Genomic DNA, 16,174 nt, shown 5'->3' on the forward strand with positions numbered 1-16,174 from the left:
ATTACTCCTTTAAAGAACTTCAAGAATTTTCGGATAGCAAGTTCAAAATTATAATTATACATAAGGTTTTCGTTGTGTCCAATGTTTTCATTGTTTGAAAATTTCAGTACCAACAATCCGACCGTTTCATTATATTATGCTATGTTTAAAAAATACTTGTCAAAAGAGATTCCAATAATCGTCAGATTGCAAAATTTAAAATATAATTTATGAAACTCGTTCAAGATGTCGAGAGAGACGTTGTTCTTATAAAAGCATATTTTTTTCATGAGGCTATAGCGATTTTGGTGAAAAATCTTGTCTTAGGGTCCCATTGTAATAAAACTATACAGTCAAATAAGATTTGAAATCTTCATAATTTTCTTGAATAAATAATCATCTATAAACCTTATTAATTTTCGAATTTAATACTCATTATAATACATTTGAGATACTTAAATCATATATATAACATAATCAATAAAGATCAAATGAAAATAGCAAATTTAATTGCAGGAATGTGCGAGCGCTTGATCACACTATTTTTACGCGATGTCCATGATATAAAACAGAAAATGTTGACAGTTGACATTTCAAATATGTCAATACTCAAAAAAATAATAAAGAAATTATTTTAATTACAATTCATTGTAATATCTAGACGCTTTTCTGGAATTCTACTATACTATACAAACTGTTATTTTTTATTATGAAAAAAAGTTTATTTTTACTGTCTTTTTACACTGTAATGCCACTTTTCCTTCCTTGTATATAATCCTAATGAGTGTATAACGTAACAGTTTTAAAACGGTTGTAACTGAACGATAATTCTAATAATGTTTGAAAATTTGATCCATTTTTACCCACCAACGTTTATTGCTTATTTTTAAGAGCCTCTTATAAATGCACATTCGTTTACGTCCTATAAAAAATATTTACGCACAATACATAAACATACGGGTGTGATGATAAGGTTTAACTAAGAATACTTATTTCTATTATTTCAACATTGTAAATATTATGCCAATTACATAATTATTTGGGATACTTGGTCATGGCACAATATATTTCAGTAATTATTTTGTGCAGTCTGTATATATTTGAACCTCGTGCTATAACTAAGTGAATGTGTATATTTTCATTTTAATATATTATATTCATAACACAATTTAAAACACGCATTAACATATAAAAAATTATTTCATATACTTAGTCAATAAAGTTAAAATTATTAAAAATCATAAGATCTAGCAATCATAACTGCGATAGCAATAGTCGTGTCAAATCTAGTCATAATTGTTTCTGTTATATATGATGCTATTAGGATCACAGATATCAAATTAAAAGCAAATTTTAAATAACCTCCCATTCGCTATCTAAATGGTCGTCAGGAGAGAGCAAATTTAAGCCGTCTTTAACTCCATTTTTCATTTCTAATCTTAGCTCAATACTCTCCAAATTCCAATTATTGGGCAGCTGCATTACTTTTGGAACCAAATCTGTTATTTTGTCGACTTTATTCATTGGCTTTTCCGATGTCATATTAACTTTTTTAATCTGTGTTAACTTTTTATCTATGGGCATTTCAATATGATGTATATCTTTTTTATCGTCTGAGGTTTTATTGATATCTTTGACCATAAATTTACTTTCGTTTGTCTCTTGTTTAGAGATTGGATCTTCGTAGGTTACATTGCTTTCAGGACCCTTGATACTAAGAGATTCTAAGTTCAGCATTTTCGCTAATATCTTCTCTTTTTCTTCTATTTGCTTCTCGAGTTGTTCATCGTTTTGATCTGGATTGTTCCTGAAAGACATATTGTAAATGAATACCGTTGGTAACATACCAGTCGAAAGCTGAATTATAATGTTAATTCAAACAGATTTCCTTGTTGTTCGATAGGTTGTGGTCGTACGTTCACAGTTCTTCTTTACACATTTTCACAGAATTAATATTAAGAACGTACGTCTAAAGAAACCAGTGATTTAGAAAAATTCTACAAAATCACTGATATCGATATTTGAGAGAAGACCAAAAAGCCTTACAATAAAAATGAATCATTTAACGAATGTCTTAAAAGTCATAGTTATCATTTGTAATTATTGCGACGCCAGTAAAGAAGCGGTTCAATATTCGTTTTGGAAAAAGTATTTTGATTCGGTAATACCGAAGATTCGTGAAAAAAATCACAAAGAAAACAATACATACCCATATATGCTAACATTCATTACACAAGGACTGGTGTAGCTGACATCTCTGAAACAATAAAACAAGATGTTCATTAAAGATAATCCCTGCAATAATTAGCTTAATATAATACTACCCATTCGATTGCAGCGTAAGATGAACATTTTACAACTTCTCTATAATATTCTATTTGAATCATAAAACACCTAGTTACTTGATGTAATTGTTTTTTTCCTCTTTTACGTTCCTCTCTAGCAGTGGTTTTGATTTGCGTTCCCTAGACAATCTAACTCTTGAAACCCCTACTCATAAAACTGAATTCTTTAACTCCTCCTATACTGTGCAAATTATCCTGCTATGGAATTCCTTACATATTGATATCAGACGAACTGTCTTTAAATTTACTTAAAAAACTTCTTGTTCTTCTGCCTGGTAATTAGCTTCTACTTATATTCTCAATTTACCCTTGGATTAGATTACATTTTGGTTTATTCATATTATTAATTTATTTATATTTTCTTTTGATTTTACTTTATTTTAGTTATAGTAGTGTAGTAGTGTTATATGTTATTTTGAGATGTTTTGTTAAATATTTATGCACTTCTTGTAGTTGACCCTCTGTAGGTTTCATTTTTTATTGTTCCATATTAGGGTTGTCAAGCCGCCCGTTGCCTAATAACTTATGTAACCTGCTTTTCTATATGTATGTTTTTGTATGAGGTAACAAAGTGTAAATAAATAATTTTTTTCTATGTAATACAATTCAATACACAGATATAAAGTACATGTAATGAAAAATTATCAGTGAAACGTCCGCTTTACCCAGTATAAATATTTTTTTGACCTGTGGAATTTGGAATTGATTCCCTTCCAACAGGCTTTCTTTGGTACGAGATCGTACCAAGGAGGAACGACCTACAGGAATTCAAAAATATACAAAAAGAATCCAATTAAAAAATATTTGTCTATAGGCTGCAGTATCTGTCGTGTGTCGTCTGGCAGGATTGCATTTACAAAAAAATGTTTACCTGCTCCTAGACCGGCTTCGTACCGGGGTCATCAACCTTGGGGTACTGCCACCAGACCCTGCATCCCTCCTCCGACTGCGCCTACTATGTATCAGCTCATCGTCATACTTTTTCTCCATTATGCTATTATACAACTTCAACTTCCTTTGCAGCTCCTCAGATTTAACCCGCCTTATTTCTTCTACATCACTTGACACGTCCCTAAACTCGTTTATAATAGATTCTAGAACATTGTCAGATATGTCACGCGGCAGATGCTTTATTGGCGGGAGTTCAAAACATTCTTCTCCGTTCGGTACGTTGTCTATAGTCTCGTTGCGTGTGAACATGGCTATGGGTTGTTCGAGAACGCTTGTGACGTAGGGTACTGCTTGGTCGATGTGTGTGAGGTCATAGACTGTATTCACCGCTTGCTGGAGCGTTGTGAGCGATTTAGACATTATCGGCTCGTCTGTTAAATTTATATAGTCTTAGTACGATTAAAAGCAGAACAGATAAAAAGCACAACATCCAACAGAGCCATTGCTCACAAAACAACAACAAGCGGTTGAAAAATCGTAAAAGGAATATTAATTTGAAAAGAATTGTTAAAATAAAAATGCGCAAATAAAACAAAAAAATATATATTAACAAAGTACAATGGCCTTGCTGGTATCGTTGTCTACAAAACTAATTCCGTCACTCGTAATATAGTGAATGAAGGAAACGGAAGCACCGATTTGGTTAATTGTCAAGATATTAAAGTTAAATCGTCGGCATAATAACAAATGTTACATATAAAAATGCCAAACAAATTGTGCAAAACCAAATCGTCACTAATATCAACCTATATGAGACTAGATCTAAATTCACTTGAATTGACACAAGGTAATAAAATTAGTTAAGTACCTCATGATATTTTATAACAAAAAACAAACCGATCAGGGACTTGCTCTGCCTTTGATTATTTCTTGTTCATCAGACAATGAAGTAATTCTTCAGACTGTACAGAATTCCAGTATTTTATTAATCACCAAATAGTAATTAAAATCCAGTTCTACCCTAAATGTTTCTTGGACTAAATTTTTGGGTCTAAGAGAAGTTTCCTCATGAAGTTTGCTTTCACAAATCCGCACTTTTACCTAAATTAGTGCACAAGCGAGATGGAACTCGCAACAACAATGCTCAGAGATCTAAAGCCTGATGCGGGGGTTTCTTTCTTTATTGTATAATTGCTTGTATAATTGAGATCATGTTTTTTCACACATAAATGACAATAGCGGAGTTAGCCACTGATCAATTCGATATATATTTTTATCTAAGACTAAAATGTCGTAATAAAATATGTACTATAAAATGCGAAAGGAATGATTTAGCGCATGCTATAAAAATAATTCGATCTCTAATACTTATATAACATAGATTCATGCATATTAAACATGGCTTATTTAGTAAGGCACTGATGAATTTATAATTATGTATACTATATGTATACTAAAAAAATCAGAGATTGCTATCGCATCCTATCGAAAAAGCAAATATAGAAATATAACTGCTTATCATTTTGGAAGAAAATTTTACAAAAATAAAACTAATACTACTTTATCAGCTCTTTCTATCTAAATTGTTTACAATGTGGTAAAATAGATAAGTAAAACGGTACAATTTCCTTTTTTTCTGTAAAGTCAACAGCACCATTGTCATCAAGAATCTACACCGTATTTTATAAAAACCTCCATTATTTGTAATTTGCCGTAAAGACTAGTCATTAATGTTAAAAATATTAAGTACCACGTAATTCTTATCCTAAATGGTAAAATGCATAAAAAATATAGCATTGGTCCTTATTTGGTATTCGTAAGGCACTAATTTGTGAAAAATATAATATTCTACTAAAAAAACTAAAAGTATTAAAAAATAAACATCTTTATAAGTAGCACGCTAAGAATAACAATACAATACTATAATCAATCTAAAACATTAAACAAAAAGCAATAAAGATATTAAAGGCTGTATGGTAAAACAAAACCCGGGCTATTTAAAAAAACATTATTTCGCTTCATTGTGAATGGTTAACGTCTAGACCAATGACAAGCGAGCGACGCGTACAAGTCTCGTTTTTTAACTCGGATATTAACGGGAGTTTATTATTTACATAACACATCGTTCGAGTGATTTGCAGCAGTTGGTAAGCGTGAGATATGTTCCATGTTATGTAAACAATTCCACATTTTGATATAAATTTGCCAATTTTGTAATTGACTACAGTATTGTTATTCTAAGGTTGTATTATTTGAAACATATTGTTTAATTGACGTAAGAAAACTGGTAATGAATTTACATTATTTAAATTATATAAAAAATATATTTGTCAATTGAAGTTGTACTCAACGAGAACTGTCAAAAAAGTTTTTTTTTTATAATTGGTATAAGAGAAAAAACCAACTCGCTCTTATCGTTATTTATGGTCTATGGTTTTAAATTTCATGTCTGTCTAAAAATCGATCTTTAAAACGAAACACGAACCGTATAGTTTCACATTTCATTTCCGGGTCTTTTTCAATAAATTTGTCTCAACAAAATTAACAAAATCACATCATTTTCGGACTAAACTAAAAGATTTGGTATAAACGGGTATGAGGGGTGGAGGGGTACAGCATGCTGATAAAAAATTTCATTGAAAACTGCACCTTAATGCAACGCAATAAAACTATTGTTTATGGATTTCAACTTTCAAGAAAATATAATGTAGGGTCTTTATTGCCTTGATTTAAGGTGTACTTTCCAATGCATAATTTTGGAATGTATTCGACTTGCTGCAGTTGCACAATGATCTTTTACTAGTTGGGAGAGGATTGCCTATTGGCGAACAGACCTTGCGCAAGCGTCGCTGGCTCAGGTTTATGTGCCAGACGCACTAGGGACCTCTCGCCTTCCAGGATGAAAATTTCTTCCTTGTTCACGGATACCGACAGGATACTAAAAAATAATAGAGAGAATCTCAGATAGGTCAATGGCGTCAAAGAATTGCAGGTGGAATTAAAAAAAAAAGGCCAATTTAATTAAGTATATATTTCATTTAATAAATTAAAGATTTTCAAAACCGGAAAGTTTCTGGAAATTATATAAAAGAGAGGATATTAGCGATAAGGCCGCTGTTTTCATAATTGGCTGAATGTCAAAAAATTTAAAATGGTAAGGTAATTTATGTTTGTCCACATAAATTTACCAAACGCTTTGCAATAATATCAGTCAAATCCAATTCCAACGATATTTATTTCCCACTATTTTTAAAGGTGTTACTAATATATGATAATTCTACAATTAAAAATTCTGCAAAAGGAGTGTATCACTTTTGTATACTAATTGTATACAGTTAGTATACAAAAGTGATACACTCCTTTTGAAGTCGGTTAATGGATCTTACCGTCTAAGGTCGTCAACGACGGCTACGGCTGTGAGCGACCTCGGATCCAACACATAGAGGAAGTGTTCGTTGTGCGAGACCAAAAAGTGTTCGCGGAACACGTGTAAGGGACCAAAGTTATACTCTTTCTCTGAGTGGCTGTGCTTCTTCTGCGACGGGTTTAGCAGCTCCGCCACTGTTAGAGGGTTAGAGATGGCTTCCTACAAATATTTTTGCCTAGTTGAGTTATTTAGAAATTATCGCTGCAGCGTACTCACGCGCGTAGCGTAGCGTACGGGAAGACAAAAAGGAAAGAATGAAACATATTTTTCGAGTTGCTATACTATTTTCTAATCATCCTTATTTAAATGTACAGATAGTAACTGTAACTAATAATAATCACTTCACTAAAGGCAAAGATTATTTAAAAAAATTGGATTTTATTAAAAAAAAAACTTCAGGTTTTAAAAAATAACTCGTTTGATTAAAAAATAACAGTTTGGTCTTAATTGGTTGTTGCGCAGGTATCTAGATCAACCTCAGAGGTTGGAGGTATCCTATTCATTCAGGCATTATGTTCATAATAGTCTTGGATGATTATTATGAAAATTTTAGTACCAACCTTGAATAACAAAGTCTGAAGGACGTTTCCGGCCCGATCGGCTCGCCAAAGCCTCAGACCTGCGCGTGCGCAGTATGCGTTTGGAGCTCCGCCCTGCGCATACGAGTACTGGAAAACTGCGCCCAAGGAGCTCAAACTGAAATCATCAAAATATTTACAATGTTATAATTACTATTAAACTCCTTTTTGTAGCTGGATAATGGGCATGAACTATGTTTTACTTTAAACAATATTTTAAACAAATTTTAAGTGAATTTCGGATTGGAAAAACTTAACGATTATCCGATTTCTATATTTTTCTTGTTAAGTTAATCAGTGGAGAGAAACTCAATCTTATGTAACACAAATTTTAAAAACATATTAGTTCCTAATTCATAAATATGGAAGAAACTACATTCCCAATGGGGTTCCGGTTATTTGTTTGACAATTACCTTTTTCTTTCTTTTTTGCCTAGTTGGCTGACGTGCCACCGGTTATCTCGTCGTTCACACACTATACTGCGGTATTTGCTCGACACTAATAAAGTGTTTTGACAGTAACTCATTTGTACGATCTCATGTTGTTCATTCACTATCTCCAATGACTTGCATAAATGCTGCAAAGAAGCAAACCATTCTAATGAACATAGATAATAGATTTTTTGCAAATAATAATTTCTGTTGACTTATAAGTCACACATGTTAGTATTACTGTTGTTTTGAATAAAGAGCACTAGACGGTTAAATAATTATTTTGTTTGAAAATTCCTTCATAATCCACCATCAGTAATGGCTAGACCATTGGGCGTGTCCTATTACGGGCCAAGTGAGGTTCATTTTGGCGAAAACGGGGACAAATTCAGCATCGTACGAGCCGCATGAGTACTAAGTTTCACCAACATCACCTTGATGGCTGGAAATCTTCCATAGTCCGTTTGACAAGGCTATAGAATTTTCTTTTGCGAACTAGCGAACTGTGGAATCGACAACCGTTGGGGGTCTTCCCTGAGAGAAACGACCTCCAACAAATCAAAATTCGAGCGTACTCCCCCTTAAAGGCCGGCAACGCACCCACTAAAAATGGGTGTCTATGGGCTGCGATGACTGCCTTCTTGGGCGTCCCGCAGCCTGGTTTGCGCCCCTATTATATAAAAAAAAACAGTTTAAAAGTGTACCAAAAGACGAATTTGGATCGGTTTGTCAAAGAACTGCCCAGCACGCTATTTGCACTTCGTGTTCTAACAGGACTCCGCGCGCCTGCACCCAAAGCAAAGACCACTCAAGCCTGGTTTGAGCGTCAAAATATCAATTGAATTAGACATGAGGAATGGCCTTCCTCCAGTCCGGACCTTAATCCTTTGGACTATAAAATTTACAGGTCTTAGAGAGAAAGTTCTATGATAAACCCCATAAGAATTTGGAGATTCAAAAAAAAGCAGTTGCTGAAATAGACATGAATATGGTGCGTGCTGCGATAGAGAACTGGCCGCGGAACTTCAGTGCCTGTATTTACAATAAGGGAAGGTCATTTTGAATAATTTTATGCTATTCCTATTCCTTAATTAATATACTATACATTGATATATCACTCATTAAAAACTGATCAGTACTTTTGTTTTTTTATATTTTTTTCAATTTATGAACTTTGTGACCGACTATGTAAATAATGTGTGCCAAATGTCAAACAACAAAACAAACTAATAAACTGACAAGGATTATTTTAACAAAATATTTAAATTTTAAATTCACTATTTTTAGTGTAATATATTAAACATAAAGTAACCAGGGAAAGAACATTTTTGTATTTATCTACAATTCTATACTAAGATATGACTTTAGTTAAGAGGGTAACCCCCTCACTTTATTCATCAGCTAGTTTGATTTTAATTGTTATATTGACTGATAATAATCTGTCTAACACATAGATTTCATCTGTTACAATTAAATTCAATACCAACATAATTACTGACATCAAGTATTGAAAAATATATATATGTAATAAATAAGATAATTTTGTATTTACTAATTACTTACATCTATCACAAATGTATATACATTTTATTTAAATAATGTCAATGCTCTTGTAGATAGACAGGTTGATGTACTTACCATGTAAAAATCAATTTCAGTCATAATAATTACACCATCTTTGTCACCAGAAAACAGTCTCATCCCATTTTTAGACCATTCAATTGAAGTTATTTTACTTTTATGTAGGTCTCCAATAGTATACCTAAACCATACAAATAGTTATAGAATTTATACATTTAAAGATTTTATCTAGCTAAACATAGTTTACTTAGTAAACTTAAAAAAATGAATTTTAAAACTTAGAACACTTAGACAATTCATGTAATCTTTACTCACCTTTCAACTTTGGGTTCTACTTTAGGCTTAAAAGTATCAGGAACATTTTCAGGGTGCTCTTTAGGAATTTGAAATACTGTAACTTGTCCTGTTGCATTACCTGCTCCAACCATATAATCCACTGTGCTTACTATCTTTACATAGGTTATAGGAGATGTAGAAGCCTAAAAAACATGGTTTAGGACTTAAAGTGCAATTTCATAATGTAATTTAGGTTTTGAAAGTGGTGAACCACTTACCAAAACCAATTTCCAGATGCTAAAAATATTATCTTAAAAGTGAAATATTTGACAAATTAACTTAGGTTTTTTACAGGACTCATATAATATAGATAAAGAAAAAACTACTAATACAGGTACGTTGATAATTTCTAAAAACTTATATTACTCTTATAAAATCAATTATTGCGAAATTGTTACAAGGTGACTAAAAACATACCTCACAGCGAAGTCGTTGTATATTGCCTTTTTTCCTATCATACCAATACACCAGTCCCACATTCGTTCCTAAAGCTATATATTCACTAACAGCATCAACACAGGTCAAGCACAGTTCATTAGAAAATATTCCATTTTGGATTTTTGGTGGTATCAAGCTCAAAATATGTGAACAAGGTGTCCATTCTCGTACAAAACCTTCCTCTGCACCACTTGTAACTTCCATTTTTTTACTTGGTTTTACGATGGATTCATATTGTATGCCTTATTAAATGCAAGTAGAAAACATGCATTATCATGAACCAAAACTTATTAAATTTAGACTTCTAATAATAAAATATGTAATAGGAAAACCTCGTAGCTAAACTAAGACTAACTACTAAGAACAATTTTCAACTCTCATTTTCTCAACGTTAATATCAATTGTCAATTGTCAAACAATAAAAGTATAAAAGTCAACATAAAAAAGCTTGGTTCCTATGTAGGAATTATTTTAATACATATTATAATAAATATTTTAAAAAAAATTTTTTTACAGTATAGTAGTATAGTGTATATAATTATACATTTGGTTTGAAATTTCGTTCTTTAATTTATTTGTATTTTATTATAACTGTCTATATAATATAGTTTATCCATTTATTTATATTTTATTATAACTATGTAAGTTAAGAAAATTGTAAGTACTGTACACATTTTTTATTGTTATGATTAGATTTTATGTACATATCTAATACAATCAAAAGTAACTAATCATATTACTGAACGAATGTAAATAGTAGATTGCCAACACAACGGATAGTAATGACGACTGACGTGTTCGTTTAGCTTTAGACTTGTCACTTTGTTATTTTACTGTCAAAGTTGTACCCGTAGGAGCAGGACGCGTAGCAGTACTTAGAAAACTTTATTTTTATAATAAAATGGCAGAATCCGTGACAGAAATACCGGTTAATATAGAAGAAAGTATAAAAGAAACTTTACAAAATGGAACAACCAAACCTTATATGAGTATAGAAGGGGTGGCGGTCGCGTACTTAAGTTTGGTGGTCATGGCAATTTTACCCATATTTTTCGGATCATTTCGTTCAGTGAAATATCTTAAAGAGCAAAAGGTAAATATATTTTATTACAGGGTGAAAAATATTCATAGGATAAAACATAGTACTATTTTTCCAAGTTGCAAGTAAAATGGCGAAAAGTTTTAGTTTAAACGTATTTGTCATCGTGGCAGTGCTCTTACTACTAACATCATGCTGTTATTTGTAGTAACGATAATGATATTCTGAAATGTATGCTCTTGGCTATTCCCTACCTGAATTTATAGTTTTAGGGTGTAGTGGAAAGGATGAACAGTTTTTTTTTTCAGTTGATTAGTTTTTGGTAATTCTTTGCCTTATTTTCCTAAGAATGCTAGTACTGGTTCCACACATATTTTTAATTAATTATAGAATATAAATAGTTTGATTCACTCATTGGACTTAACAATGAAATAACATTTTAAATTCTTCCTAATGTCTTCCGCAAATACTATATTTGATATCACACATGAATGTCAAAAAAGAAATATGCATTAAATGCTTCTATTTTTACATTTACTGCCAGTTCTCAAATCAAGGGTGTAAAACGGAAGTGAAGAAATGGTATTCAAATCTCTGCCACTCTTTTTAAATTTTTAAGTTTTCTAATTTCTAAATTGAAACTACTATCATACAGTTGTATCATAGTAGTTTTAGTTAGTTTAGTTTCATAAAGTGCACCTCATAATGTTAACATCTGTATTCAAGCTGCGGTAGCAATACTTCATATTACGACAATTTGTAACTATAGAAAGTTTTTAAAATATTTGGTACTAAATTAGTTAATCAACTGAAATATAGACATTGATAAGGATGGCATTGTCTCAAAAATCTTAATTTATAGGAATCTGGTGAGCGCCCTGAAACAATGTCCAACCGTGATGCACTCATGTTCCCAGTGATTGCCTCGTGTGCTTTATTTGGTCTCTACATATTCTTCCAGTTCTTTTCCAAGGAGTATATAAACCTGCTTCTTACGGGTTACTTCTTTTTCTTAGGAGTATTGGCACTTAGTCATTTACTAAGGTAAGTTGAAGAATATGTTTTGTGTTAATAATTTTATTATAATTTATTTATTTATTATAATAACTTTAAACTATGTTCCTTGTAAATCAAACAACTAAGAAGAATGTTCATATTAATTATAAATATACTAAAAGAAAACAAATTATTCTTCAAATTGCAGCCCAATCATATCAGTAATGATGCCAGCATCAGTTTCAAAAGTGCCCTACCACATATTATTTACGCGAGGTGATCGTGATGTGGTCAACTATAAGTTCACCTCTTATGATGTTATATGTCTGGTTATTTCTTTCGTTTTCGGCCTCTGGTATTTACATAAGAAGGTGAGTTACCTTGCATTATTAATTCTATTGAGACAAAAAGAATAAATTTACAAATTCTCAATGGATACATATGTACAGTGTTATGGGGAAAAAATATGATTTTTTCTATATAGAACTAAAGAAAATATGTGAAGGTGAAAACCTTGTTAACAGTTCAAAAAACATTGAGCTAATGGATTAATTTGAATATTGTCAAATTTAAGATTATATAGAATAGGGCATAAAGCTATTTTTATTATATAAAATGCTTAATGCAAATTGACTTTAAAAACAATCTTCCACCATATATTCTTTTACTGTACTGTATTTTTTATTCACTTTGGGTTTGAGCTAGTTCCTTAACCACTAAGGCGTAGAAGTGTTATCACTTGGAGGACATTATTTCTGTTAAATAAATTTAAATTTTCAGCACTGGATCGCAAACAATCTGTTTGGTATTGCATTTGCAATCAATGGAGTCGAGCTTTTGCATCTGAACAATGTCGTGACTGGCTGTATTTTATTGTCTGGACTTTTTTTGTATGACATTTTCTGGGTGTTTGGTACAAACGTGATGGTCACAGTTGCCAAGTCCTTTGAAGCGCCCATCAAATGTAAGTATATCTAATAACATTTTTAGTTAAAACAATGAGTTTTTGTTATATTCATCTAAATTTTTAATTTTTTAACGGTTTAACTATTAATTATTATCTAACTATATTATATCTAATAACAAGTATTCTTTTACCTAATTAAAATGTCCAAATATTCTTTAATTTGGAAATCCAAAAACGGTAATCTCGACGTCTCAATCATCAAACTTTTAACAGACAAGAATCATATAATATAAACAATATAATATAAAAATATGTGCCCAATTTCTATCTGACTACTTGTACTTTTACAGTGGTTTTCCCACAAGATATTTTCGTGAACGGTTTCAATGCCAGCAACTTTGCCATGCTGGGTCTGGGAGATATTGTGGTGCCTGGTATCTTCATTGCTCTGCTTTTGCGCTTCGACAAAAGTCTTAAACGCAATTCGGAATTCTACTTCAGGTATACATTTCTTACTTAAAATTACGTTTCAATGAATATGTAAAAATTTGAACATATTTAGGTGTGAAATGACTTAATTTTGCATCTGTTTAGTGATTTTTTTAAATAGAAACGTCCAGGCCAAACATACATACAATGCAAAACACACGGCATGATAGTCAAAATAATGAGCTAAGAATATAGCATTGATTTAGATTTTTTTTTACCATTTTACGATACTAATTTTGTGTTACTTGTCGACTATAGAGCTACGTTCACAGCCTACATCGTAGGATTATTGGCAACGATCGTGGTAATGCACGTGTTTAAACACGCACAACCCGCTTTGCTCTATCTGGTACCGGCCTGTCTCGCAACACCCCTTACTCTTGCGTTACTCAAAGGAGATATCAATGCTTTGTTCAAGTGAGTATCATAAACCCTTTGTCCCCCCTGTGTTTTTTTACCTTTTAGATTGATCAGTGAATAATTTCTCATAATAGATTGATTTCTAATGAATTAGTTTTTATGTATACAATTGCGCTCATAGCTCTCCGAAATGAACATATAATTCCCAAATTAAAGATTGAGAAATTGTGTATTAAAAGCAACTTAATGAAAGTAATAATTGAATTAAGTTAATAAAAAAAACGTTTTTTAATTTTACAGCTATGAAGACCAACCCGCAATCGAAGAGAAAGCAGACGCGAGTAAGACAAAGAAATCTGAATAATGTAGATTTAAATATTTCGTCAAGCACAAATTTATTACACACCATGGTTATTAAAAGTTAGGGACCATGATTGGCAAAATTTTCAAATACACGGCTATAACCTCTTTTACCTTTTAGATCTCAAATTGTATCTTATAAAAATCTAAGCTGTTTAAAATAACGTCGGCATACATTCCCTTCATTATGCTGTTAAAGTACTTTATTACGCCTCATCCTTAAATGTTTTATTTGGCTTAAGGCGTAAGGTATTTCTTAGAAACAACTTAGAAATGTGAGACCAGAAGCCATAAAGGCTACTAGATAATATTTATCTGTGATAATTTGTGTTGTTTAAATGGCAGTATCTACAAGACGTACGCGTACGTTAGTATACGTACGTATGTACGCGTATGTGCGTATACTTGGGCGATCTGTACCATGAGTATGTCAGAGTATTAAACGCAACGGTAAAGCAAAACTACAAACATTTTCTTGGCGTTTCCATTTGTTTTAATTTTCCATTGCGCGATAATTATAAAGCCGTGTATTTTTTCAAATTAGATATTTGATCTTCCCGTATCTTCCATTGGTGGTACTTTGAAACTTGTATAAATATTAATATTTAGCCAAATGCAATTAGTTATTGTTAACCTTAACGTGTTGCCTCTCAAAATTATTTTTATATTTTGCACCATGTAAATATATTTTCTTATAAACTACAAATTAGGTTGTTGTTCGAGAATTTACAAGTGTATTTTACAAATAAATTATCTCTTTATTTTATAAGTTCTTTTGCTTGTTCCTTTTTAATCTGTATTTTTTTATTATATATAGGCAGTTTAGAAGATGCTGCTATTTTTCTTAAATACTTTTGTTCTTATCGTATTCTAAGATTTCATTGGTACATTTTACGGATTGTTCTTCATAATTTTCTTCTAATCTGCTAATGCTAACTTAAGGAGACAAAAAACAATTGTAGAGTTTCTATTTCATTGTTAAAAAGCGAAATGAATCTTAATACGATAAAATTTATTCTTATTTCTTTACTGCCTATAGTTTATTGGTAAGTTTTACGTCATAATATGAATTTCTATCGAATTTATATACGACAATTGACAACAATGTCTGGGCTAAGTAATAAATATTAAAAAATATATTTTCTTTTACTGTCTTGTCCCATTCTAAGTAACGTGGCTAGTGGGATGTTGGCTATAAAAATTTAATTAGCTTTCGTTTCCAGATATATAATGCACATATGCGCGGAACAGTTTTATCAGAATTCAAGTCCAAAAACATGTCTCACTTCTGCATAAAAAATTGATTTCTTATCAATCGATTGTTATTTACTTATTTATTGAATAAATAATCGATTTTTTCCTAATTTTTGAAATCATTTTAAAATTTAACACCTAAATGTTTTATTCATTGTTCATGGTTTATTCATTAAAAATAAGTAATAGAAATTATTCTCGTTTTGATAGATTTTAGGTGAAATTTGATAGATCCTGATTGCCGAGTATGCCTTTGCAGTAGCACATTGCAGTATTTTTGTTGTCTTTTTTATCGTATGTAACATTGTGCTACTAATTAAATTTATTTTACATTTAAATTATAGTGTTCAACTCAAACTTGAGTTTTTGAAAGTTTAACAGGTTTAATCATTCGATTCGAATCTTTCGATGTTTTATAAAAAGACATCAATGCATCAAGTATACCAATACATCTTCAAAGAATCGGATCTATTCAATGTATCGCAATGCAAACGAATATCGAATATCCCTAATAGTTCAAGGTCTGGGTTATAAAGGACCAGACATTATGTCGGGAGGTGGCAGATGAAAAATCTATTATGATTGATTTTCAATAATAAAAAGAATCGATTATTTTTAATATTAAAACCGCGTACAAAAATCGATTTTTACTTTAGGAAAAATCGTTCTTTTGTACGCGGTTCGTTTATTATCTACAGCAATATGCGACCAGTTTTTGGCAAGAAGTTTTTTAAAATTCTGGTATTTAATATAGCCTATGTC

The 16,174-nt window shown here is 31.4% G+C and overlaps 2 protein-coding genes across 2 annotated transcripts; one reads left to right on the forward strand and one right to left on the reverse strand.

Annotated features, from left to right (window-relative positions):
• Positions 1-150: 150 nt before the first annotated feature.
• On the reverse strand, positions 151-10,380 carry LOC110998817 (WD repeat-containing protein CG11141). Its single transcript, XM_022267605.2, has 10 exons — positions 9,987-10,380; positions 9,549-9,712; positions 9,291-9,414; positions 7,635-7,798; positions 7,203-7,338; positions 6,602-6,801; positions 6,050-6,153; positions 3,196-3,646; positions 2,189-2,236; positions 151-1,786 (listed from the first exon to the last, which is right to left on the reverse strand). Exons 1-10 carry the CDS (start codon positions 10,209-10,211, stop codon positions 1,333-1,335), a joined length of 2,070 nt encoding a protein of 689 aa, XP_022123297.2. The 5' UTR covers positions 10,212-10,380; the 3' UTR covers positions 151-1,332.
• A 447-nt stretch (positions 10,381-10,827) lies between these two features.
• Positions 10,828-15,295, forward strand: LOC110998816 (minor histocompatibility antigen H13). Its single transcript, XM_022267604.2, has 7 exons — positions 10,828-11,100; positions 11,909-12,090; positions 12,251-12,413; positions 12,823-13,006; positions 13,300-13,450; positions 13,697-13,855; positions 14,099-15,295. Exons 1-7 carry the CDS (start codon positions 10,909-10,911, stop codon positions 14,160-14,162), a joined length of 1,095 nt encoding a protein of 364 aa, XP_022123296.2. The 5' UTR covers positions 10,828-10,908; the 3' UTR covers positions 14,163-15,295.
• The last annotated feature ends 879 nt before the right edge of the window (positions 15,296-16,174 follow it).

This window comes from Pieris rapae, chromosome 1, assembly GCF_905147795.1.
Source record: "Pieris rapae chromosome 1, ilPieRapa1.1, whole genome shotgun sequence".
Lineage (NCBI taxonomy): Eukaryota > Metazoa > Arthropoda > Insecta > Lepidoptera > Pieridae > Pieris > Pieris rapae.